Source organism: Bubalus kerabau, chromosome 13 (assembly GCF_029407905.1).
Source record: "Bubalus kerabau isolate K-KA32 ecotype Philippines breed swamp buffalo chromosome 13, PCC_UOA_SB_1v2, whole genome shotgun sequence".
Taxonomy (NCBI): Eukaryota; Metazoa; Chordata; class Mammalia; order Artiodactyla; family Bovidae; genus Bubalus; species Bubalus kerabau.
Genome location: NC_073636.1, coordinates 10,111,273 through 10,138,059, shown reverse-complemented (window position 1 = coordinate 10,138,059; position 26,787 = coordinate 10,111,273). Strand labels below are relative to the sequence as shown.

The 26,787-nt window shown below is 41.8% G+C and overlaps 1 protein-coding gene across 1 annotated transcript in view; it reads right to left on the bottom strand.

The window, feature by feature from the left end:
• LOC129625309 (ADP-ribose glycohydrolase MACROD2-like) overlaps window positions 1-26,787 on the bottom strand; it is a 221,215-nt gene that overhangs the window by 179,464 nt on the left and 14,964 nt on the right. The window contains exons 2-3 of the mRNA XM_055543450.1: window positions 16,832-16,876; window positions 5,013-5,096 (exon numbers count right to left, since the gene is read on the bottom strand). Coding sequence (XP_055399425.1) covers window positions 5,013-5,096; window positions 16,832-16,876 — 129 coding nt within the window. The remainder of the gene's footprint in view (window positions 1-5,012; window positions 5,097-16,831; window positions 16,877-26,787) is intronic.

The window sequence follows — 26,787 nt, the reverse complement described above, 5'->3', positions numbered from 1 at the left end:
AGCACCGGAATTATTGTTTGCTTTGAGGCATCTACCAGTCTCAGATGGTCTAGACCCTAGAACCCTGGTTCTCAGACGTGAGCATGCACTGGAACACCAAGAGGGCTCTCAAAAACATGAATTACTGGATCCTACCTCAGAGTTTCTGATTCAGTAGGTCTGGGTGGGGCCTGAGAAACTGTACTTCTATCAAGTTCCCAGATGATGGTAGTGGTCACAGAAATACTCACTAAGAAACTTGGGCCAGAAGCAGTGACAGATTTCATTCACTGTGGATGGTGAGTGCACCCATGAAATTAAAAGATGACTGTTGCTTGGAAGGAAAGCTATGACAAAACCTAGACAGCATATTAAAAAGCAGAGATATCACTTTTCCAACAAAGGTCTGTATACTCAAAAGTATGGTTTTTCCAATAGTCATTTAAGGATGTGAGAGCTGGACCATAAAGAAGGCTGAGCACTGAAGAATTGATGCTTTCGAACTGTGGTGTTGGAGAAGACTCTTGAGAGTCCCTTGGACTGCAAGGAGATCCAACCAGTCCATCCTAAAGGAAATCAGTTCTGAATATTCATTGGAAGGATGGATGCTGAAGCTGAAGCTTCAACCACCTAATGCAAAGCTTTAACTAACTAATGCAAAGAAAAAGACCCTGATGCTAGGAAAGATTGAAGGCAAAAGGAGAAAGGGGTGGCAGAGGATGACATGGTTAGATAGCATCACTGACTCAATGGACATGAATTTGAGCAAACTCCAGGAAAAACCGGAGGACAGAGGAGCCTGGTGCAGTCCATGGGGTTGCAAAGAGTCAGACATGTCTTAGCAACTGGACAACAACAGGCAGCCAGACCTGGGTTTGAATGAACTACACATATAAAGTGAAAGACATGGAAGAGAGTGCTTTGTTATGAAACAGTGGGAAATTTGCCTGTCTCAGTTTTAGCAGTGGTTGGAGAAGAAAAAAGGAAGAAAGAAGTCTCTGTTGAGATTTCCTAACTTCATGTGTGCACTGACATGGGCTTAAAGACAAATAGCAAATGAAACAAAAAAGAAAACTTTAAGCCAAATATGTAGTTTAAGGTATTCCTAAATTGGCAGTATCTTCAGGCATTGCAGAAAACAAAATATAAATAAATAAGCTTTTATTTCAACTTCAAAAAATTCCCACAAAAAATCCAATGTACATGTCAATAAAAAAGACAAAATAAACAAGGAAATAACCGCAGGCATGAGTCTACAGAAAACATAAACTGTAGAATTGGACATACAGAGTGGAGATATTGAAATTTCAGATACAGATACAGATTATCTTAAAAGACACTTTCTGTGTTAACTAAATAAAGATTGATCAGGTATATTTAAAAAGGAACCAAATAAAACTTTTAAGAAGGAAAACCATAATAACTGAAATGAGAAACTCAGCAAACAGTTAAACACCAGATTAAAGAAAGTTGAATAAAAATTAGGAAGTTGGATGACAAACTTGGAAAACAAACCATCAAGGAGAGACAGTGACACAGGAAAAAAAATTCAATGTAGGTTAAGAGTCATGGAGGGCAAAGAAAGAATAGAAAGTACTGGAGATCTAACATTTGGTGAGATAATAGGTGAAAAATTTTCAGAACTAATGAAAGATACCCATTTTCATGTCCAAGAAGCTCAGCAAATCATAAGAAGAATAAAGAGAAACCCACACTGAGGCACATCACAGTGAAACCGAGGAACACTGAAGCTAAAGAACAGACTGTCAAGACAGCTGGAAAGAAAAGACAAATAACCTAAAAAAATACAATAATTAGACTGAAAAATGAATTCTTAACAACTACAGAATTGATAGGACTATGGGAAAATATCTCTAAAACATTGCAAGAAAATCACCAGCAACCTTGAATTTTTACCCAGCAAAATCACCTTAAAAATGCAAAATAATATCTTTCAGACAAACAAACCCTGAGAGACTTTCACTAGAGAATCTGCTTGTGAAAGACAGAGGAAAGAGTTGAGAAAAGCATGTTTTATTGAAGGTGGTAAGTTTTTTGTATTGATATTCTCTCAATTAAACATTATGTAAGAAATGAAACTGGCCTAAATTATTGGGAGTTGGAACTGATGGGATGGGTATTAACCAGGGTTTTTCCCCAAAGAATTATGCCTATGATGTGCTGGTTTATGGATAGCATTACCATTTATATCAGATGCCAATTAGTGGTTTGAAATCACTAATTATTTCATTATTGGCATTGCATTGCAGTGGGTCAAATCAAAGTATACTATGGTCCATGATATTTCAATCAGAATAATGAAAATAAAACTCTATATCCAAAAGTCCACAGTATAAAACATGCAAATAATTTTAGAAAATGTTTGATTTTTAAAATTTGATGTTTAATGTTTAGTTAAATATATAAAGTTAAACACTTAAATATTTGTAATATTCAGTCACTCAAAGCTGTAATGATGGCAACATTTCTTCCTTCAACAAAATGAGTTCTGATTTCTAGAAGAGGGAAAGGGGAAAAGATTAGAGACACTGTGCTGCTTCCAGAAAGAAAAAAAAGAGATTCTGACATTAACAAACTGCATGGTCTTGGGCAAGATAAAGAACCATTTGCAGTCTATTTTAAAAACAGTTTTGTAGAGAGAGAAAACGTGACCATATGCCCTCAAGATTCTTCTTCTGGATCAAAATACAGCTATTATGGTTTTATATGCTAGAAAATCCAGGTGAATTTGTATTCTAACTCCACTCTGCATGACCCTGTCTTTATACTACAAGGTGAGCCAAGGTGATTAGTAGTACCTGTCACGGTTGGAAGCAGAGCAGGGAACCCAAAGGTAGGAGAGAAGTGAGAGGTCAAGAGATAGGGAGGACAGCTGAGTGATCTCTAAGAGAAAATACCAGGAGCACATGCCACAAAGAGAGGAGCCAACGAGAGCAAGTTTGAGGAACATTCCTAACCTACTCTATTGTGCAAGAGATCACTAGGATGGTTATGGAAAGAAATCTCAAATAATTTATCTCAGGAGAAGGGCAGGAGGAGAAGGGAGTGACAGAGAATAAGATGGTTGGATAGCATTATTGACTCAATGGTCATGAGTTGGAGCAAACTCCAGGAGATAGTGAAGGACAGGGAACCCTGGTGTGCTGCAGTCCATGGGGTCGCAAAGAGCAGGACATGACTGAGCAACTGAAAAACAATAGGAGTAATGATAGTATTTTTGAGAAAAAAAAATCAGTAGAAGCATTTTTCTGCACATATAATAAGGAATTCCAGATAATAATGAATGCATGTGTGTACAAATGATTCTGAAGTTTCAACACATCAATGTAATCATCTATTTGGTCTGAATATAACTAGGTAATTTTCTGAACTCAATAAAACCAACACAAGTTAATAGAAAAAAAAAATTAGAGAGATGACCAAGTTGGAAAATGATGGCTAACTCTAAAGCAGAAAGATTGCAGAGAAGGGTCATGACCCACATATCCCTTCTACCCAATCCCTTTGCATATCCAGCAGGAGAGAATGATCGGGACTCTCTGAATCATGGGAGGAAGTGAGGCACAGGCAGCAATGTAAGACCTGAATTGGGGACATGGTTCGTTTTGTCAAAATAGAAGCACTGCCAAGTGACGAGCACCCCCATCATGCGACCACCTACCACTAGCACGTCAGACTCTGCTCCCTCCCTCAGTCCTTTCCCAGCAGCTTTCGTATTTCTGAAGGCATTTTAGGAACAAAAGTACAATTCCCATGTCTCTGTAGAAGGACTAGCATGTACATTTCACCGCGATGCTATAGACCGAATGGTCCTGGTAGCAAACCCACAGGGATGGCACTTTTGTGACTCAGAGCAGATTCTGGGATGATATATTTGGGTGAGGTGAAGATATATTATTTAGTCATATTGGGATTATGAGATGCTGCTCCTAAACAAAGCAAATTATTTAGCAAGTACACAAGTTTTCACATATTTGCAGGAATAACTCAGAATTCCCCTGTTAATCAAGATGACCCTTGCAGTGTATGCTCCCAAGTGAGCCCCAGGCTCTGGAAAACCACCTCTGACCTGCGTCACACCTGTGACAGGAACCTTTCAGTGAGGGGGAGCCTCTCCAGGGAAAGGAGACTGCTGTTCTGCTTCTAATCCATCTCCCAATCATGGTTGTAAGAGATTATCCAGGGAATGACCTAATTCCAGTAGGAGGTGGAGCCCTGGCTACTCTCCCAATCAGATATTAACAAAGCTTAACCACCTCCTGCCAGTCAGAGATGCTGGCCTTCTCCTTGGTTCTAAGTGTTCTTTGAATGATTCTAAGCTTTCCATGACCTTTCAATGAATTAGGACAATGTGTACCATATCATGGTCCTGCTTGTGATATTTACTGGAATAGCCACCACTAATGGAAAGCAGACCTGTGCTAGGCACTTTATACCCACTACTTCTACTGTTACTCCCTCACTCTGCACCCAGAGTTACTATGGATCATTTCTTCATAAAATAGCCCCGTTGGGCATACCCACTCAATGCATAAATGTGAAGATATGCTGGTTTCCAGAAAGGAAAAGAGAACAGTTAACACAGGAAATGTTTCTATCACCCATTCCTGAGGTTTTGTTCTGGATCCAAATGTATTCATAAGAAAAAAAAAAGTCCCAATAAGACAACAGCTACCTTGCAACTCTTCATGTAGAGATCTGGACCTTCACCCTTATGTGATTTCAGAACACCGAAGTGGTAAGCAGTATCCACACTTGGCAGGAATGGAAAATACATTACACTGAGAAAATGATTTTTTACATTTGGTCTTTACGTTAAAATCATTTAAACCTGAATCTGCTATTTCACTCTCACATTCAGGGGAGAGGGGATAAAGGATAAAGAATTTCCCAGTGATTCTTGAACACTTAGAAATACCTGAATATGAGAGCATACACATAATTTACAAATTAAACAGAAATTTCTTTTCATGGTGTATTTTTTTTTTAAAGAGACAAAGAACTGGACTTACCCTCACTGGAGTCTTTGGAGCCTTCTGGCTTCTTTGCTTTGCTCTTCTTGTGGGGTGGAGAGTGGTCTTTTGGCTCTAACCCCTCTGGAAGCACATAGATTTAATACATTTTTATTTAAAAATCTCCCACTAGGGGTTCACAATTATCATGATGTTTAAAAATACATTTTTCTTACTAAATCTACACACAGAGTGAAGCTTAATTGTAGTTTCACCTGACATTATGGCTGAGCTAAGTTCTGGCAAAAATCTGGGCTTCTCTAATGAACTTGAACTTGACGACTTAGAGCTTAGGCATAGTCATTTTGTTATTGTTGTTGTTGCCCTCATTAATGATTCACACGAATGTGAAACCATAAGGGCGTTTTTTAAATGAAAAAATTCTCCATTAGCAACTCCAAATTATGATTATTCTCTAGGAGAGTTTGATTGAAAACTTCATGGCTTAACTGACAGGTGTCATTCTGTGATTTCATTTTAGCCCTCAAAGTATGGCTGGATGAACTATAAAGTTATCTCATTTGGGGGGAATGGGATGGGGCATGAAATTATCCTCCTCTTATTTAAGAGATTTCTTGAGCAATCCAGATTCTAAACAATTTCCATATGCCCCTGATTAAATTCCTGTGCTTCCTACTTTTCTCAATGCTCCTCCTGCCAAGGAGGCTGGTGACAAATTCTAAAGACAGTTTTAAGAAAACTCTTTCGAATTCATCCCATTTGGATATGGGATACTTTGTTAAAGATTGTATCTGCAGCTCTGGCCTCTTTATTTCTCAAAGCTTATGTCTTCAATTGTTCACAGGCCATCTTATTTTGGATTTCGTCCACTGGCCCCTCCAGATCCGCTTTCCACCCTTCCTCCCCCCGTCTCTGGGACACTGTCTCTACGGGTGGCATCAATGAAGTCCCATCTCTCTGGCTTCCTGTTATACACAGCCAATGGGGAGCCCAGGGTATTTATTTCCTAGGCTGCCGGTAGTCTTCAAGGACTAGTTATCTTCCTAAATCTAAGGTCACAGTTTTTTCCAACCGACCTTCTCCCTATGGCCCTCCCTGTCTTCTAGGTCCTGAAACTACCACCACCCTGTCGCCTTTTCAGGGCTGGGAAGCACCTGTACTCCACTCTTCCCAACCCTAGTGATTCCCCTTTACTCTGCTGCTGCTGCTGCTGTTGCTAAGTCACTTCAGTCGTGTCCGACTCTGTGTGACCCCATAGACGGCAGCCACCAGGCTCCCCCATCCCTGGCATTCTCCAGGCAAGAACACTGGAGTGGGTTGCCATTTCCTTCTCCAATGCATGAAAGTGAAAAGTGAAAGTGAAGCTGCTCAGTCGTATCCGACTCTTAGCGACCCCATGGACTGCAGCCTACCAGGCTCCTCCATCCATGGGATTTTCCAGGCAAGAGTACTGGAGTGGGGTGCCATTGCCTTCTCCGGGAACAGTACACTTGATGTCTGCAAATCTGTTCTCTCTGCAGTATCCCACCTCTCAAGGGAGAGTGTGACTTATCTACCCAGGAATTTAAACCCCAAACTGTGATATTATCCTTAATATTTCTCTTCAATTACTTCTCCAGGAAAGCAATTCCATCATAATGAGTCTTATTACCTCTGCTCCAAGATATAGCCTACGTTCATCTACTCTGCTCATTCTCTGCAGCCACCACCCTAGTCTAAACCAGCAGTCTTTTACCTGGGTTACTACGATAGCCCTCTGAATTCTAACTCCTAGCTCTCTCATCTTCCTATAATCTCTTCTGCAAATAGCAGCCAGAGTTATCTTTTTTTTTTTCCTTTTTTAAAAAAAACTTTATTTATTTTTTTTAATTGAAGAATAATTGCTTTACAGAATTTTGCTGTTTTCTGTCAAACCTCAAAGTGAATCAGCCATAGGTATACATATATCCCCTCCCTTTTAAATCTCCCTCCCATCTCACCAGATCACCCTGTTTGCTTGTTTAGAAACCACTGCTCTTAGAATTGGAGAAGGCAATGGCACCCTACTCCAGTACTCTTGCCTGGAAAATCCCATGGATGGAGGAGCCTGGTAGGCTGCAGTCCATGGGGTCGCTAAGAGTCGGATACGACTGAGCAGCTTCACTTTCACTTTTCACTTTCATGCATTGGAGAAGGAAATGGCAACCCACTCCAGTGTTCTTGTCTGGATAATCCCAGGGACGGGGGAGCCTGGTGGGCTGCCGTCTATGGGGTCGCACAGAGTCGGACATGACTGAAGTGACTTAGCAGCAGCAGCTCTTAGAATAAGATCCAAATCCAGTCTCATGGGCCAGGAGAACAAGTCACTTGGGTTCCACCTACCACACTAGCCCCGTCTCCCACTCATCTTTGGTTTCAGACTTATTAGCTTCCTTCTTTCATTTCTAGGCCGGTTCTTGCCTCAGGACCTTTACACTTGCTGCTCTTCCTTTTTCCTGACACACACATTCATATGCCTACCCCATTCCCATCTTTTAACATAGAGTCACATTCAACTCCCAAGGAAGGCTTTTCCTGACTACTTAATCTGAAGGGTTGCAAGGAAAATCTGTCACAGATACATCACTTGGTGTAACTGAAATTATCTTGCTCCCTTGTTTATTTCTTTATTATATGTCTCCCTCCTATACCATCCTCCACCTTGAGACGGTAGGTTCCATGAGAAAGGGCATTTGTCTTTCATAATCCTCTCTTATGTCATTGGTGTCCAGCAGTGCCTTGAGAATTTCATTTCAAATTCCTTTTTATATCCTTATTACCCAGACCTTTCTTTGAGACCAAGACATAATGGGGTTTGTGCCTAATTCTCACTCTCTTAGCAACTATTACCTATGCCAGGACTCTATACAATAGAGTTATGGTGACTCATTTTTCTTTTCCCATTTATTATAAAAAGAACAGAACAGAAAAATGCATTTGATAGATGTGCTATTAAAAACTTTGGCATTATGGACTATAAAGGGGTTTGGGCACTAGGTTAGGCCTTCTGTGGTTGCAAGGCAGTCACATTCAAGGTCACTACCATGACCAGGGTGAAAAATGTTGCCAATGACTACATTAGCAACTCCCCCAAATTTCTGTCACCAGGTGTGGATAGATATTGACCTTTCAGAAAGGGTTCAGCAAAAACAGAAATGAGATGCTTGAAACAGCTCACTGAGCACAGATGCTGGGTTCAAAAGGATTCATAAAATGAGCAGAGAACCACTTGCAATATCCCTGGGAGAAGCCTCTCACCCTCCCTTGTGCCGAAATGCATTGTGTGCAACCGGGACCAAGAGGAGAGTTTCCAGTGCTGGGAGTTCAGCTCCAAACCAGCATTTCCAGAAAATGAGTTGAGAATTAAATTGTGAATTCATGATTACCCACCTAAATGGGAGTTCTTGGGGAATGGGTGAGATTTAAAAAGATATCTCTGTGTCCACATTTTGAGTTATTTATAAACTGTAAACGCATTGGTGCTTCCTTTTTGAAGAAGCTGTAGGGCACTCCTGGGGTCATCAGTGGGCAAAGATGCATGTTAGATATGAGCAGCCATCTATGACAAGGGTCCCCAGTCTTCTGGGGGCCAGGAACTGGTTCCAAGGAAGACAGTTTTTCCACAGACTTGAGAGGTGTATGGTCAGGGGTAATGTGTGCAATGGAGAGCGTAGAGGAAGCTTGTCTCCTTCCCCAGCTACTTACTTTCTGCCATGAGGCTCAGTTCCTAACAGGTCACAGGCTGGTACTGGTCCATGGCCCGGGGGTTGGGGACCTCTAGTCTATGCCATAGTATTTCACAACACCCGCAGAGACACTCGACTGAAAGTCACTGCTACACATGGCCTCTGTGCTCACGTTTTCCTCTCCCTCTTAGCCTGGGAATGCTAGAGGACCTTCCCCAATAGCACCCCTTGCTTCTCCTTAACACGGTGTCAGCTTGTCTCTGTTGCCTCTGTTTGCAGCAGAGGCTGGACTTCTCGGGTGTGGCCATAAGCATGGCTTTGTCCCCGAGGAACTCAACTGGGCTCTGGCTCTTGGGTGGCAGACCTGCCAGAGGTGGCTGCTGATTTTCTGTCCCTGGGCTCAGGTTGGGGTCCATTTCAAGAGTGCATGGTCTTGGAAGTGGAAGGACATGGATAAATATTTACTATGCTAGGATTAAATGACTTAAACAGGGTCCTAGGCATTTAAGTCAGTCTGTTTCTACCACCTCGAAGAGGGGCAGAGCCTCTCTTAGGATGACTCTATCTGACACCATCTGATATTATTCCCCCTAAGCATTGGATAATAACATTCCCCATCTCTTTGAGATGTTGGCTATCCTAAGTGAGTTCATGTATGTTGAGCAATTAGCACAAGGAACAGCTCAATTAAAATCCTGCTCAGCAAAGGGATGATGGGACTGATCTGAGCTGAGCCAGCCTGCACTAGCTGGTTGGACCTCTCTCCTCTCCACCTCTACATTCATTGGCTAATGTTTGGCAGTTTGAACAATACCATTTATACCAAAGAAATCTGCAAACTCTCCAAATTGGGGCTCCCCCACCCCCGACCAGAGAGTACACTTCCTGGCACCTCACTGGTTTTTGATATTCATATTATTTTTTACTAGCATTTACTAGCATTTGTTGACTGGTTGGTTCACACAAACAGGCCTTCACTAGTGTCAACTGCATTCTTAAAAATCCTTCCAGCATACTTCTTGTATGAGAAGAAGAGGCGATGCAGGGCTCAGGGAAGCCTAGCTGTTAATGGTCTTAGGAGGCTCGATCAGACTCTTCTCAGACACCAGCACACCGGAGCATGAGACTGAACAGAAGTAAGCCTGCTCACAAATACTTGGCAAGGCCAGCTGGCCCTTCACGAACCCATCTTGCACAAAATCCCCCATGATTTCAGCACTCATATATTAGGAACAGAGAGCAGCTTCCCAAGCCCATTCTGCCTGAGTGACTAAGTGTCCTTGGACCACTGAGTGTGACATCAATGGCTGCATCCAGCTGCTAGAGATAAATCCCAGAAAACTTGGCAGGACTAATATCAGAAATGATGATTCACTTAAGGCCCCTAAACCCCAAATGCTAACTCCAACCTTATGGGTTCTGTGTTAGCGTTAATGATTTCCTTGAACTCACTCTGTGGTTCAGATAGCAAGTAGCACCTTATTAAGAAGCCAGCCCCCTTTGCCTAGAAATGTGCACTTACATCACTTTGGCCAAGTGATCCTTAGCAAGATAAGGGTCTTAAACTATCTGGCTGAAAGGGCAGTGCTCCCTATGGATGAAGGATAGTCCAAGGACATCCAAGGATATCCCATGTGAAGTGCAAGCATTAATGCTAAATTCATGGAATTTAAGACAGGTTGAACAGTATGAAAAGGCAAAAAGATAGGACACTGAAAGATGAACTCCCCAGGTCAGTAGGTGCCCAATATGCTACTGGAGATCAGTGGGGAAATAACTCTAGAAAGAATGAAGAGACAGAGCCAAAGCAAAACTAACACCCAGGCGTAGATATGACTGGTGATAGAAGCAAAGTCTGATGCTGTAAAGAGCAATATTGCATAGGAACTTGGAATGTTAGGTCCCTGAAACAAGGCAAATTGGAAGTGGTCAAACAGAAGATGGCAAGAGTGAACATTGACATTTTAGGAATCAGTGAACTAAAATGGACTGGAATGGGTGAATTTAACTCAGATGACCATTATATCGACTACTGTGGGCAAGAACCCCTTAGAAGAAATGGAGTGGCCATCATGGTCAACAAAAGAGTCCGGAGTGCAGTACTTGGATGCAATCTCAAAAACGACAGAATGATCTCTGTTCATTTCCTAGGCAAACCATTCAATATCATGGTTATCCAAGTCTATGCCCTGATCAGTAACGCTGAAGAAGCTAACTTGAATGGTTCTATGAAGACCTATAAGACCTTCTAGAACTAACACCCAAGAAAGATGTCCTTTTCATTATAGGGGACTGGAATGCAAAAGTAGGAAGTCAAGTAACACCTGGAATAACAGGCAAATTTGACCTTGGAGTACAGAATGAAGCAGGCAAAGGCTAACAGAGTTTTGCCAAGAGAACACACTGGTCATAGCAAACACCCTCTTCCAAAAACAGAAGAAAAGATTCTACACAGGGACATCACCAGATGGTCAACAACAATATCAGATTGATTATAGTCTTTGCAGCCAAAGATGGAGAAGCTCTATACAGTCAGCAAAAACAAGACCAGGAGCTGACTGTGGCTCAGATCATGAACTCCTTATTGCCAAATTCAGACTTAAATTGAAAGAAGTAGGGAAAACCACTACACCATTCAGGTATGACCTAAATCAAATCCCCTACGATTATACAGTGGAAGTGAGAAATAGATTTAAGGGCCTAGATCTGATAGATAGAGTGTCTGATGAACTATGGACTGAGGTTCATGACATTGTACAGGAGACAGGGATCAAGACCATCCCCATGGAAAAGAAATGCAAAAAGGCAAAATGGCTCTCTGAGGAGGCTTTACAAATAGCTGTGAAAAGAAGAAAAGTAAAAAGCAAAGGAGAAAAGGAAAGATACATCCACTTGAATGTAGAGTTCCAAATAATAGCAAGGAGAGATAAGAAAGCCTTCCTCAGGGATCAGTGCAAAGAATAGAGGAAAAGAATAGAATGGGAAAGACTAGAGATCTCTTCAGGAAAATTAGAGATACCAAGGGAACATTTCATGCAAAGATGGGCTCGATAAAGGATAGAAATGGTATGGACCTAACAGAAGCAGAAGATATTAAGAAGAAGTGGCAAGAATACACAGAAGAACTATACAGAAAAGATCTTCATGACCCAGATAATCACATGGTGATTGATCACTCACCTAGAGCCAGATATCCTGGAAATGGAAGTCAAGTGGTCTTTAGGAAGCATCACTACAAAGAAAGCTAGTGGAGTTGATGGAATTCCAGTTGAGCTATTTCAAATCCTAAACGATGATGTGGTGAAAGGGCTGCACTCAATATGCCAGCACATTTGGAAAACTCAGCAGTGGCCACAGAACTGGAAAAGGTCAGCTTTCATTCTAATCCCAATGAAAGGCAATGCTAAAGAATGCTCAAACTACTGTACAATTGCACTCATCTCACACGCTAGCAAAGTAATGCTCAAAATTCTCCAAGCCAGACTTTAACAGTACGTGATCCGTGAACTTCCAGGTGTTCAAGCGGGTTTTAGAAAAGGCAGAGAAAGCAGAGATCAAATTACCAAAAACCGTTGGGTTATGAAAAAAGCAAGAGTTCCAGAAAAACACTTCTACTTCTACTTTACTGACTATGCCAAAGACTTTGACTGTGTGGATCACCACAAACTGTGGAAAATTCTAAAAGAGATGGGAATACCAGACCACCTGACCTGCCTCTTGAGAAACCTATATGCAGGTCAGGAAGCAACAGTTAGAACTGGACATGGAACAACAGACTGGTTCCAAATAGGAAAAGGAGTACGTCAAGGCTGTATATTGTCACCCTGCTTATTTAACTTGTATGCAGAGTACATCATGAGAAACGCCAGGCTGGATCAATCACAAGCTGGAATCAAGATTGCCTGGAGAAATATCAATAACCTCAGAAATACAGATGACACCACCCTTATGGAAGAAAGCAAAGAAGAACTAAAGAGCCTCTTGATGAAAGTGAAAGAGGACAGTAAAAAAGCTGGCTTAAAACTCAACATTCAGAAAACTAAGATCATGGCATCTGGTCCCATCACTTCATGGGGAAACAGTGGAAACAGTGACAGACTATTTTTTTGGGCTCCAAAATCACTGCAGATGGTGACTGCAGTCATGACATTAAAAGACACTTGCTCCTTGGAAGAAAAGTTATGGCCAACCTAGACAGCATATTAAAAAGCAGAGACATTACTTGGCTGACAAAGGTCCATCTAGTCAAGACTATGGTTTTTCCAGTAGTCATGTAGGGATGTCAGAGTTGGACTATAAAGAAAGCTGAGCACCAAAGAATTGATGCTTTTGAACTGTGGTGTTGGAGAAGACTCTTGAGAGTCCCTTGGACTGCAAGGAGATCCAATCAGTCCATCCTAGAGGAAATCAGTCCTGACTATTCATTGGAAGAACTGATGCTGAAGCTGAAACTCCAATACTTTGGCCACCTGATGCGAAGAACTGACTTATTTGAAAAAACCCCAATGCTGGGAAAGATTGAAGGTGGGAGGAGAAGGGGACGACAGAGGATGAGTTGGTTGGATGGCATCACCAACTCAATGGACATGAGTTTGAGTAAACTATGGGAGTTGATGGACAGGGAGGCCTGCATGCTGCAGTCCATGGGGTCACAAAGAGTCATCCATGACTGAGCAACTGAATTGAACTGACCAGTTTTTTCTTTTATTTTTTTTAATCCTAATTATTTTTTTTTATCCTAACAGTTTTTTCAATCTATGGTTCTTTAAATAATAAGCTATCCTGGGTATCAGTCAGTTCAGTTCAGTCGCTCAGTCGTGTCCGACTCTTTGCGACCCCATGAATCGCAGCACACCAGGCCTCCCTGTCCATCACCAACTCCCGGAGTTCACTCAGACTCACGTCCATCGAGTCAGTGATGCCATCCAGCCATCTCATCCTCTGTCGTCCCCTTCTCCTCCTGCCCCCAATTCCTCCCAGCATCAGAGTCTTTTCCAATGAGTCAGCTCTTCGCATGAGGTGGCCAAAGTACTGGAGTTTCAGCTTCAGCATCATTCCCTCCAAATAAATCCCAGGGCTGATCTCTTTCAGAATGGACTGGTTGGATCTCCTTGCAGTCCAAGGGACTCTCAAGAGTCTTCTCCAACACCACAGTTCAAAGGCATCAATTCTTCAGCGCTCAGCCTTCTTCACAGTCCTTCTCACACCCATACATGACCACAGGAAAAACCATAGCCTTGACTAGACAAACCTTTGTTGGCAAAGTAATGTCTCTGCTTTTTAATATGCTATCTAGTTTGGTCATAACTTTCCTTCCAAGGAAAAGTAATTGATATTTTGATTGAAATTTTGCCTTGGGCTTTATGTTTTACAAAAGGGAAGCAGAGTCCTTGTCTTGAGTTGAATTTTCTCAGAAAACTGACAAACGTTTGAGTGCAAGTATTAATTTGAGATTGTCCTAGGAGCCTGTGGGTGATAGTATTGAATCCCTCTGTCTAATATTACATATTGCCAATGATACTGGAAATGTGAATAGTCTGATTTAAAATGTGCATGTGAAATACACACAAATTTTATTATTTATTATTTTTTTTAGTTTACAATATTGTATTGGTTTTGCCACACATTGACATACACACAAATTTTAAAAACTTAGTATGGAAAAACAATGCAAAATATCTGACCAATTTTTATATTGCTTATGTAGAAATGATAATATATTTGATACGTTACATACAATGTTCATTTCACTTGTTTATTTTTACCTTTTTCAAGGTGACTAAAAATCTGTAATTATCTGAATTATCAGGCTTCCATTTGAGGCTTCTGTTAGATTTCTACCGGGCAGTGCTGGCCTAGGACATGCCTCATATGCATCCCGCAATGGTATTGATTAACCATCTCCTGCCCAACCTTGGCTGAGAGGTACTCCAGAGAAGTTAACTCCCTGATGCTTTGAGTTTTCTTTCACAAACAGAGACAAGAACTTTCCTTGGAAAGTTTCCCGTGTTATACAACAACCGGACTGCCAAGGGGGCCCCAGGTAGGGAGCAGAGAGCCACTATCTTGTCCCTCCTCCCCCTCCTCCATTCCATTCCTGACTTTGAGACCCTCCCTCTGCCTACCATGCCCCCTGAATCCAAGGCCCTGGGGAGACCAGAGGTACAAGAGTGGATAGAACGTCAGGTCGATGTTCCAGGGAACTGTTACTACCAAAAAGAACTGATATTATTCCTCCATGAGGACAGTGGGAGGTCAGGTGAGTGACAGAGATTGAACTTCACAAGGAGAAGGATGATCTTAATCAAACCCTGCCCAACTAGACTGTCTGCCGCACAGTTTAAAGAGCTCTCTGTTTGTGGAGCTGCTTGGAACCAAGTTGTAAGTGATTTGTAGGGAGTCCTGGCAGCAACAGGAGGTCACACAAAATGAAGGTCTCTAAGATATGTTTTTCAGTTCTGAAAACAGGCCCCATCTCGTGTCTAGAGCAGCGTGACGCCATAGTGAGAAACACGGGGCTCTCGTCCCATAGAATTGAGCCCTGTACTTTCTAATATCTGTCAGATATGTTGAGTAAACAAAGTGATCACCAAGTATTCAAGGAACATTTCAGGTATGATATCTCATTCAGTCCCCCGAACAAGACTGTATAGTAAGAGTTATTGCCATCAGGAGTGTAAACTGAGGCTAACAGAGAAAACTCTAATCCAAAGTCTTTAAGTGGAGGAGCTAGGATTGAATCCAGGCCAAATGATTGATGTATTCATTATCAAGCTCATCTTGACCTTAGGCCAAAACCAATGTTTTTAACCACTAGATTTCTCTCATCAAACACTGGTCTTTTTTTTTTGAGGAGCAGGCGTGTATCTCACTTTCTGATAATGAGAACAATATAACACATGTACAAAATGCATTTCCCAAAGAATTCCTCAGCTATTTTTCAGGTCCTACCTGCTATAAGACCCTCACTGATTCCCATCAGGAAACTGAGTCTATTCTCTGCTCCTCTGAGGCAGGTGGGCTTGAGAAGAACCATTTCAAAGAAAAGAGCGTGGTGGAAGTAATTCTATGGGATTCTTGAGGATGAGTCTTAAGATAGGAATATGTTTGGCTCGCTCACTCTCTAGAGAAACCGAAAGGAAACTGGCCACTGGAAGGAAGCCCAGAACACAGAAGGAGGCCATGCACAGGTATTTCAGAAAACTGCCCCAGCCAAGGTCTCAGGTGCCAGGCCTGTCAATCACCAGCCAGACATTGCTGCTGCTGTTTAGTCCCTAAGTCACATCCGACTCGTTGTGACCCCATGGACTATATCCCATCAAACTCCTCTGTCCACGGGATTTCCCAAACAAGAATACTGGACTGGGTTGCCATTTTCTCCTCCAAGGTATCTTCCCAACCCAGGGATCGAACCCAGGTCTCCTGCTTGGCAAGCAGATTCTTTACCACTGAGCTACCTATGAAACCCCATCAGCCAGACATATATGAGTGAACAAATCTTCTGGTGATTCTAAGCCCCAGCTGGTGAGTCTTCCTGTTGAGGCCTCAGATTCTGTGAAGGAGTATTATCAAATCAGTCCTGCTGTGAATTTCTGACCCACAGAATATTTCAGCATATATGTGGGTGCTTTAGCCACTAAGTTTTGGGGGTGATTTGTTATACACTTCCAGTAACGACAGCATGGTCCATTTTTCCCTTAGCTCTCAGGAAGCTTGAAGTCAAGTTTAATGTTTAAATACAGTAACTTTATTAGTTATGAATGGGGCTTCCATGGTGGCTCAGATGGTAAAGAATCCACCTGCAAAGCAGTAGACCTGGATTCGATCCCTGGGTCAGGAAGATCCCCTGGAGAAGGAAATGGCAACCCACTCCTGTATTCTGCCTGAAGAATCCCATGGACAGAGGAGCCCAGTAGGTTATAGTCCATGGGGTCACAAATAGTTGGACATAACTGAGCGACTAACACACACCCACACACCCACCCACACATACACATATTAGCTATGAGTTAGAATGACCACTTCCTTATTTTGTAACCTTGAGTGTACATTTCTATTATTTTAGTCTTATTTTGTCTTTCTTTGGAAGATATAAGGTGTACATCAACAACAAAATGATCCTTGTCTATCCCCTAAGAATAAAAACATTAATACCTGAATCTTCTTTCATGTCAACATCTTCTTCTTCATTATTATCATCTATTAAAAAATAAGAAAAAGAAAAACTCATATGAAAGCTAGAAATACCACTATTCTCCAATTTGACTAACAAAAAAATCGAGCTAAAGAAAACATTTAGTAGAAAAGAGTATTAAATCATGACTTTCCACTGACTTATATTATCATGCACAATTTAAAAACTAGGATTTATATTTTGTTTAAAACAGTATTACATATTTTATAACAAAATATATACACAATAATGTTTCACTTATAAAAGTTATATATGGTCACTTTGGTCACTTCAATTCCTAAAAAAAATAAAAATCACAGATGTCACATTTTCTGCATTTATTAATTAAATGTGTGTATGCTTACCTGAAGTACCTAAGAAATGCAGGCATCGCCATTTTATTGTAGGCTGACACACCATCCAAGCCTTGCCCTGCACCAGGAAACGTGCTTGTCTGCTACACGTGGAAACCCATGCCTTTAACCATGTACTTTCAAGTGTCCCTAGCAGCTGCTCCATTCCTACTTAACCCCTCACATCTCACCTTCTAGAGTAAGTCCCTTTGATAGGACCCAGACGTATGCTTCCTCTGCCTGCTGAATGGCGTATTTGTTTTTCTAAACTGTTATATGTTTTCATCTCCTCTCCTTATATGTTCCTCACATCCAGCCAGTGCCAAATCCTGTCCTATTCCCATATTTCTTCTCCTCCACTCACATCATTGCATCCAAATCCCAACTCTCAGCACCATTCACTTTCTGGGTTTTTTGGTTTCCCGACTGTCCTGCTTTTCTTCCCACTTCTGACACCAATTCCCTTTACATGTAGCTGTCAAATCAGTATTAAAACACTGCTCGCAGCTGATTCACAACTACTAGACAACGCATTCTCTGTCTAATGAGAAAAGTCTACATCTGTGGAGTAACACTCAAGGCCGACAATATCTGGTTCCAACCACGCTTCTCAGTTTCACCAGCCCTGTTCCGCTCATGCTGCCAACTACACGCACAGCAATGCTTGGTGCTTCCTTATTTCCTGAGGCTTCCTTTAGCTTCCTTCCTCCTGCCTCAGTCCTGGAAGCAATGCTTTTCTCCATCTCTGTTCACACTGTACTTCCAGGCCAACCCGAGGCACTGTAACATCTGCTCCACCCAAATTTGAATGAATAATGTTCTCTTTGGTACCTTATTTTCACTGCCTTCTGAGTATAGGCTTAGATATGTATACTGGCTCCTCCACCTACACATTCACCATGTATGTGTTCTTGGAGAAATTACCTAATATTCCTGGGTTTCAAGTGCATCAGCTATAAAGTGAGATAAAAATAGTGCCTCCTACAGAGTTATTGTGAGGATTAAATGAGATAATATAACATAAAACACTAGGACAGCTACTGAAACATCATTTAACGCTAAGTTCAGTTCAGTCGCTCAGTCGTCTCCAACTCTTTGTGACCCCATGAATCACAGCACACCAGGCCTCCCTGTCCTCACCAACTCCTGGAGTTCACCCAAACTCATGTCCATCAAGTCAGTGATGCCATCCAGCCATCTCATCCTCTGTCATCCCCTTCTCCTCCTGCCCCTAATCCCTCCCAGCATCAGAGTCTTTTCTAATGAGTCAACTCTTTGCATGAGGTGGCCAAAGTATTGGAGTTTCAGCTTTAGCATCAGTCCTTTCAAAGAACACCCAGGACTGATCTCCTTTAGGATGGACTGGTTGGTCCAAGGGACTCTCAAGAGTCTTCTCCAACACCACAGTTCAAAGGCATCAATTCTTTGGCGCTTAGCTTTCTTCATGGTCCAACTCTCACATCCATACATGACCACTGGAAAAACCATAGCCTTGACTAGATGGACTTTTATTGGCAAAGTAATGTCTCTGCTTTTCAATATGCTATCTAGGTTGGTCATAACTTTCCTTCCAAGGAGTAAGCATCTTTTAATTTCATGGCTGCAGTGACCATCTGCAGTGATTTTGGAGCCCAAAAAGATAAAGTCTAACACTGTTTCCCCATCTGTTTCCCATGAAGTGATGGGACCAGATGCCATGATCTTCATTTTCTGAATGCTGAGCTTTAAGCCAACTTTTTCACTCTCCTCTTTCACTTTCCTCAAGAGGCTTTTTAGTTCCTCTTCACTTTCTGACATAAGGGTGGTGTCATCTGCATATCTGAGGTTACTGATATTTCTCCCAGCAATCTTGATTCCAGCTTGTGCTTCTTCCAGCCCAGAGTTTCTCATGATGTACTCTGCATAGAAGTTAAATAAGCAGGGTGACAAAATACAGCCTTGATATACTCCTTTCCCGATTTGGAAGCAGTCTGTTGTTCCATGTCCAGTTCTAACTGTTGCTTCCTGACCTGCATATAGGTTTCTCAAGAGGCAGGTCAGGTGGTCTGGTATTCCCATCTCTTTCAGAATTTTCCACAGTTTGTTGTGATACACAGTCAAAGGCTTTGGCATAGTCAATAAAGCAGAAATAGATATTTTTCTGGAACTCTCTTGCTTTTTTGATGATCCAACAGATGTTGGCAATTTGATCTCTGGTTCTTCTGCCTTTTCTAAAACCAGCTTGAACATCTGGAAGTTTATGGTTCATGTATTGCTGAAGCCTGGCTTGGAGAATTTTGAGCATTACTTTACTAATGTGTGAGATGACTGCAATTGTGCAGTAGTTTGAGCATTCTTTGGCATTGCCTTTCTTTGGGATTGGAATGAAAACTGACCATTTCCAGTCCTGTGGTCACTGATGAGTTTTCCGAATTTGCTGGCATATTGAGTGCAACACTTTCACAGCATCATCTTTCAGGATTTGAAATAACTCAACTGGAATTCCATCACCTCCACTAGCTTTGTTCGTAGTGATGCTTTCTAAGGCCCACTTGACTTCACATTCCAGGATGTCCGGCTCTAGGTGAGTGATCACACCATTGTGATTATCTGGGTCGTGAAGATCTTTTTTGTATAGTTGTTCTGTGTATTCTTGCCACCTCTTCTTAATATCTTCTGCTTCTGTTAGGTCCATACCATTTCTGTCCTTTATCGAGCCCATCTTTGCATGAAATGTTCCCTTGGTAGCTCTAATTTTCTTGAAGAGATCTCTAGTCTTTCCCATTCTGTTGTTTTCCTCTATTTCTTTGCATGGATCACTGAGGAAGGCTTTCTTATCTCTCCTTGCTATTCTTTGGAACTCTCTATTCAAGTGGGTATATCTTTCCTTTTCTCCTTTGCTTTCGCTTCTCTTCTTTTCACAGCTATTTGTAAGGCCTCCTCAGACAGCCATTTTGCTTTTTTGCATTTCTTTTCCATGGGGATGGTCTTGATCCCTGTCTCCTGTACAATGTCATGAACCTCAGTCCATAGTCCATCAGGCACTCTATCAGATCTAATTCCTTAAATCTAATTCTCACTTCCACTGTATAATCATAAGGAATTTGATTTAGGTCATACCTGAATGGTCTAGTGGTTTTCCCTACTTTCTTCAATTTAAGTCTGAATTTGGCAATAAGGAGTTCTGAGCCACAGTCAGCTCCCAGTCTTGTTTTTGCTGACTGTATAGAGCTTCTCCATCTTTGGCTGCAAAGACTATAATCAATCTGATTTCAATGTTAACCATCTGGTGATGTCCATGTGTAGAGTCTTCTCTTGTGTTGTTGGAAGGGGGTGTTTGCTATGACCAGTGGGTTCTCTTGGCAAAACTCTGTTAGCCTTTGCCCTGCTTCATTCCGTATTCCAAGGCTAAGTATTAGCTATTTTTGCCATCAATTCCCACAGCCTAGTAACTCGTAAACTGTTTTCCATAGGCCCACCTCTAGATCATAAATCCTACAAAGATAAAAACATCTGTGTTCTTTTGTCTCCCATGGCACCTAATCCAATTGCTTATACATTGGAATCGAGAAAGAAATTTCTGCTGAATTAAATTTTTGTGATTTTTGTTTTGTTTTTATCTCATTTTGTATTAGCCAAACTGGAGAATTCCTAGTTTATACTTTCTAAGTGTTTCCTGCATATCAGGACAGCATGTATTTAGAGGATGGTCTGTAAGCAAAGGGACTCAGTCAAGATTTGCAACTTCCTAGCCAGATTTATTCAATATACCATTTCTCAAAGTGTTAATTATTAATGAAGATTAGGGGCTGCCGTCTATGGGGTCGCACAGAGTCGGACATGACTGAAGTGACTTAGCAGCAGCAGGGATATAATAGCAGAAGAGGAAAATGCATTTAATTTGAAGTGTTACACAGATAATCCTTGATGGCCACAGTTACATTTCAAAGAAGTAAAATTTCTTTCATTCAGATTGTTAGAAACAGTTGTGATTTTCTACATAATTTCTTTTTTTCATTCTTTTTATGAATATAATTTTAGGAGGAAGAATAGCTATTTCTTGGAAATGTGGTTTTCTAACCAAATGATTACCTAAATTCTACAAAGTAAACCCTTCACATATTTTTTTCTAAACTTAATATATTAAAATAGAATTTTTTTTCCAAAACTGCCTAAAATATATGGAATCATCTCTATGACAACAGACCCTCTGGAATCTCAGAGTGGGATGGAAAAGACTATATTTTCTAGGGGAAAATAAAGGAAATGTCAAAGATCTCTCTGATTGCTCCCCTTGTATCCACTTGTCTTTCTGATAAACACTAACTGGTAGCCTAGTATGTGCAAGGCTCATACTAGGTACTTTGGCCACTTCATGCGAAGAGTTGACTCACTGGAAAAGACTCTGATGCTGGGAGGGATTGGGGGCAGGAGGAGAAGGGGACGACAGAGGATGAGATGGCTGGATGGCATCACCGACTCAATGGACGTGAGTCTGAGTGAACTCCAGGAGTAGGTGATGGACAGGGAGGCCTGGCGTGCTGCGATTCATGGGGTCACAAAGAGTCGGACACGACTGAGCCACTGAACTGAACGGAACTATGTGCAAGGCTTGTGTTTGGCAAAATAGAAAACACAAAAATAAATCAGACAGTTAAATAAAACCTTATCTAGAAACTTATCAAGAGTAAGGAAACTAAGACATGCAGAGAAATTCAAATATATGATGCAGAGTAGTCATTGCCATTACAAAAGGTGCCAGAGGAGGGATGGATGCTTCTAGTCAAGGCTACTGGGAAGGGTTCTCAAAAAATGTGACCTCAGAGCTTATATTTGAAATAGACTCTATTGATAGCATAGGGATGATAAAATGACCATTCTTCTAGAGTTGGTAATACATGTAAAGTGCTTATACAGAAGAAACATTCAATAAATACTGGCTCTCACTGTCATCATGTCATCATTATTACTACATGTACTATCTAACCATGTACTGGCCAATACTGTGTGCCAGAACCATGGGAGGCTTTGGAGATACAAGAGGACACTCCCCTCCCTCAAAGACCTCATAAAGAGATGGGTGGCATAGGAAAGCAAAACCAGAAAGCAAGGGAGCTGGAAGCCTTGTATGCAAATCCTGCCAGTCATTTTGTAAAGGCTGCCCTAGAGGGAATTACCTGGAGGGTAATTCCATGACATTTCTCACTCCCCTGCTAGTGTAAAGATTTCCACTTGAATTTTGTTTCAAGTCTGCTTCTGGAGTCAGGGAGGGGGTTGGGTATTCAAAGTAAGACAAGGTTAATGGAGCTCAAGCAGAGGGAAATGCAGCTAAAAACACTTGGATGTGACCACTCAAGATGCTTTGAAGGCAATAAAACTAGCTCTTAATGGCTAAAGGGAGAATTTACAGAACTTTGGATAAAATGATCCGTACTACTATTGAAAGGTCTTCTTTGGTCCATGCTGAATATGGTGGTTAATTTTATGTGTCAACATGACTGGACCATAGAGTGCCCAGACATTTGACGAACACTATTCTGAGAGTGTCTGGGAGGAGGATTCTGGATGAAATTAACATTTGAATCCATAGACTGAGTAAAGCAGATTGTCCCCCCATGGATGTCATCCAGTTTGTTAGGATGACCCTCCCCCAAGTAAGAGAGGACTCTTTCTGCCAGATTACCTACCTCTGTGCTGAGACACTGAATATCTTGTGTCTTTGACCTCAAACTGGAACAAGGGCTCTTCCAGGGTCTCAAGCCTGTCAGCATCTGGATTGAAACTACACTATAGACTCTCCTGGTTCTCAAGCTTGCCCACCACAGATCTTGGGACTTGTTAGCCTTCATAACTGTGGCAGCCATTTCTTTATAATACATCTCTTTCCATATCTATATTGTTGGTTCTGTTTCTCTGAAGAATCTTGATTATTACACCAGGTTGAAGCATTTAAAGTGTATCCTGAGAACCAAACAACTTCAAGCAGAGAAGTAACATACCATCCATTGAGTGATAACTTGTTTTTTCATGAGAGAAATTTCCTTTAAAAATACTTTCATATTTTGGTATTCGTGTTACAATCAAGCAAGAGTCCTTTGGTCTGCAAAGCACCTAATGTGCTGTTACTTATTAATGAAATCCAGTTTAGTACAAGTACAACATTATTCTACGTAATGTGCTCACTGGAGGCATTTTTATTCAACACATTTCTAGCAATAATTTTTTTTTTTCCAAGCAAAAGCTGGAACCAAAAGACAATGTACAAAAGAAAATGATAGTCTATGGAGATGGGAGTAATACCATTCAAACTTGGAAAGAAGTTAAGACATGTTTGGAGCATGGGCAGAGAGCTGCCCTTTTTAACAGGTCTTCAAGCATCCTACTTCTCTGTTAGAGGACAAAAATAAAATATAAGGTTCTCAGCCAAAGTGATACCATTTCAAAATAGAGAGCAATCCATCAGCTGGTATTATTCTGTATGTTCAGAAATGCCAACTCCAGAAAATCCCCTTTCCTTCCTCTGCCAGGGCTTCCCTGGTAGCTCAGTTGGTGAAGAATCCATCTGCAATGAGGAGACCTGGGTTCAATCCCTGGGTTGGGAAGATCCCCTGGAGAAGGGAACCACTACACACTCCAGTATGCTGGCCTGGAGAATTCCATGGACTGTATAGTCCATGGGGTTGCAAAGAGTCGGACACGACGAGCAACTTTCACTTCACTTCCTCTGCCAAGGGCATCCAGAGACCAAGGCTCAGTTTCATCCTAAGGGGCCTCTTTGATATGAGTTTCATAATGGATACAATTTGTATTCACTTCACTGTCAGAGTGACCTGTTGAATTCTTCACAGAAAGTACAAATATGACTAAAGTTCTTATTTAGATCAAATACAAGTATGAAAAACAACTAGCTTTCAGTAACACCTAGCTTTATACATTTCAGAAACCCCTTCATAAGGAAGCATTTTACCTACTTTCACAGCTATCTACTTTATCTTTTATGGGAGACTGAGTTAATATGAAAGATTGTTGGCTTAAAGATATCTGTCTTTGGAGAAGGTAAATAGTAACACATGGTCCCACGCTTCCTTGAATAACACAGGTTTTGCAAGGACTTGGGGCTTGCCTCTTACTTCTCTACTTACCTAGCGTTCTCACAATTAATGCAGTCTTTGAGGGAAGTAAAAAGAAAACAAACAGACAAACTACAAAACCCCACAGAACTTCAGTCTAAAGTGCGGTCTCTGGACCAGCAGCGTCATTGGCATTATCATTGGATAACTTGTTAGAAATGCAAGTTCTTGAGTCCCATTAAAGATCAGAAGTTCTCGGGGAGGGACCCATCACTCTGTGTTTTAATAAGCCCTCCAGGTGATGCTCATGTAAGCTGATATTCCAAAGTACTCTTTGTGTACTGGAGGAGAATCTTTCAAAAGCAGTAGCTGCCTCACTTTACATCCAAGCTAAGCTAACTTGGATGCTTAACCAATACTGATGCTGGTAAGGGATGCCCAAACCACATGGTTTCTAGGAGTGAGAGACAGTTCTTCTCCTCATAAGATAACATGTGCTTGAAATCACCCAGCTAACACATAGGTGGAAGGCATGGTTATCATGATCCATGGCCAGGACCTTCAGATTGGCTGAGGGACATGTACATGGATGGACATGCACATGTCCACTGAAGCTCCAGCTTCATTCAAAGAGACCTGTGGGTTGCATGGACAAAGGAGTGTGTTACAGAGGAAAGTTACCCTCATGGACTATTAAGGCAGCCTCTCCACTCCCAGGCAGGGGGTGTGTGGAGGTGGGGGGAAAACAAATTACAGGCACGTGAAATAGATAATACAACACTGTCATCAAAACTTCAGGGTCACCCCCGCATATGGGCAAGTCTGTAAAGCAGAACAATTTCAGTGATCTCGGCTTTTATTTCATGAGCACCCAAGTCCTCTCTCCTAAGGCTTAATTTTCACAGCACAGGCTTTTTATTTATCCTTTATTTTTTAAATAATTCATTATCCACGGCTTCTAGGAGCAATTTGCATTTGCAGAGAAAGGAGATAGCATTAGCAAAAACACAATGCTCCAAACTTTTCAGGATTTCCATGAAGTAGGAAAGATAAGGGTATCCTCATGGCTTCTTGGGAAACTTGACAAAGCAGAAATTGAAAGCAAGGAAAGACTGATAAAGATGAATTCCTCACAGAGTGAGTATCTTGTGTTACATTGAAAACCGGGGCCCCCTGGATCTAACACATTGCTAAATTTACTTTATGGAAGGTCACTGAGAGGGACGGGAGAGAGTTTTTTTTAAAAGTCAAAAATTTTTTTTTTCTCCTTCCCCCACCTGGTCATTTACCTAAAGGAGCACTCAAAGCTCATTCATTTATAAATAAATCAATAAGTAAAAGGCATTGCTCAGAAAACTGCATGGTTCTGCTATGTCTGGCTTGGCCAACTAGGTACATGATGGTACCAATCCCTGAGATATGGGGTTCAGGAGTGGGGCGATGGGGAAGGGGAGACTTTGGATTTAGTTTTAAATGTGTTGAGTGAGAGATGCTGAGGGACTCTTGGCTGGAGATGGTCATGTGCAGTGAGGATACAGAGAGAAGTGGAGACAGAAGGGCAACACGTTATAAAGGATGCCCAGGCAGGTGAGATAAAGGCTGCAAAGGGTCACATGGAGTCATGTGATCAAATATTCACTGGTTTCAATAACCACCCTCCACCCACCCAACAGGTTTTGATAACCTCCACAAGGACAGTGGCTGTAGCAGGGTAGAGAGAACCGCATGATTGCTGTGGACTGCCGAGTAAATAGCAAGTGAAGGAGATAGATACCTCTTCAGAGATATTTGGCTGAGATCCCACTCCTGGGCATGTACTTGGGCAAAACTATCATTCAAAAAGATACATGCAACCCAAAGATCATAGCAGCACCATTTACAATAGCCAACACATAGAAACAACCTAAATTTCGATCACCGGATGAATGAAATACTGTGTTGTGCTGTGCTTAGTCACTCAGTCATGTCTGGCTCTTTGTGACCCTATGGACTAGCCTGCCAGGCTACTCTGTCCATGGGATTCTTTAGGCAAGAATAGTAGAGTGGGTTGCCATGCCCTCCACCAGGGGATCTTCCCAACCCAGGGATTGAACCCAGGTATCCCACATTGCAGGCGGATTCTTTGCCATCTGAGCCACCAGGGAAGCCCATGAGTACTGGATTGGGTAGCCTATCCCTTCTCCAGGGGATCTTCCTGACTCAGGGTTCGAACAAGGGGTCTCTTGAATGAAATACAGCTGCTGCTGCTGCTTCTGCTAAGTCACTTCAGTTGTGTCCGACTCTGTGAGACCCCATAGACGGCAGCCCACCAGGCTCCCCCATCCCTGGGATTCTCCAGGCAAGAACACTGGAGTGGGTTGCCATTTCCTCCTCCAATGCATGAAAATGAAAAGTGAAAGTGAAGTTGCTCAGTCCTGTCTGACTGTTTGTGACCCCATGGACTGCAGCCCACCAGGCTCCTCCGTCCATGGGATTTTCCAGGCAAAAGTACTGGAGTGGGGTGTCATTGCCTACACAGCCATAAAAAAATGAAAT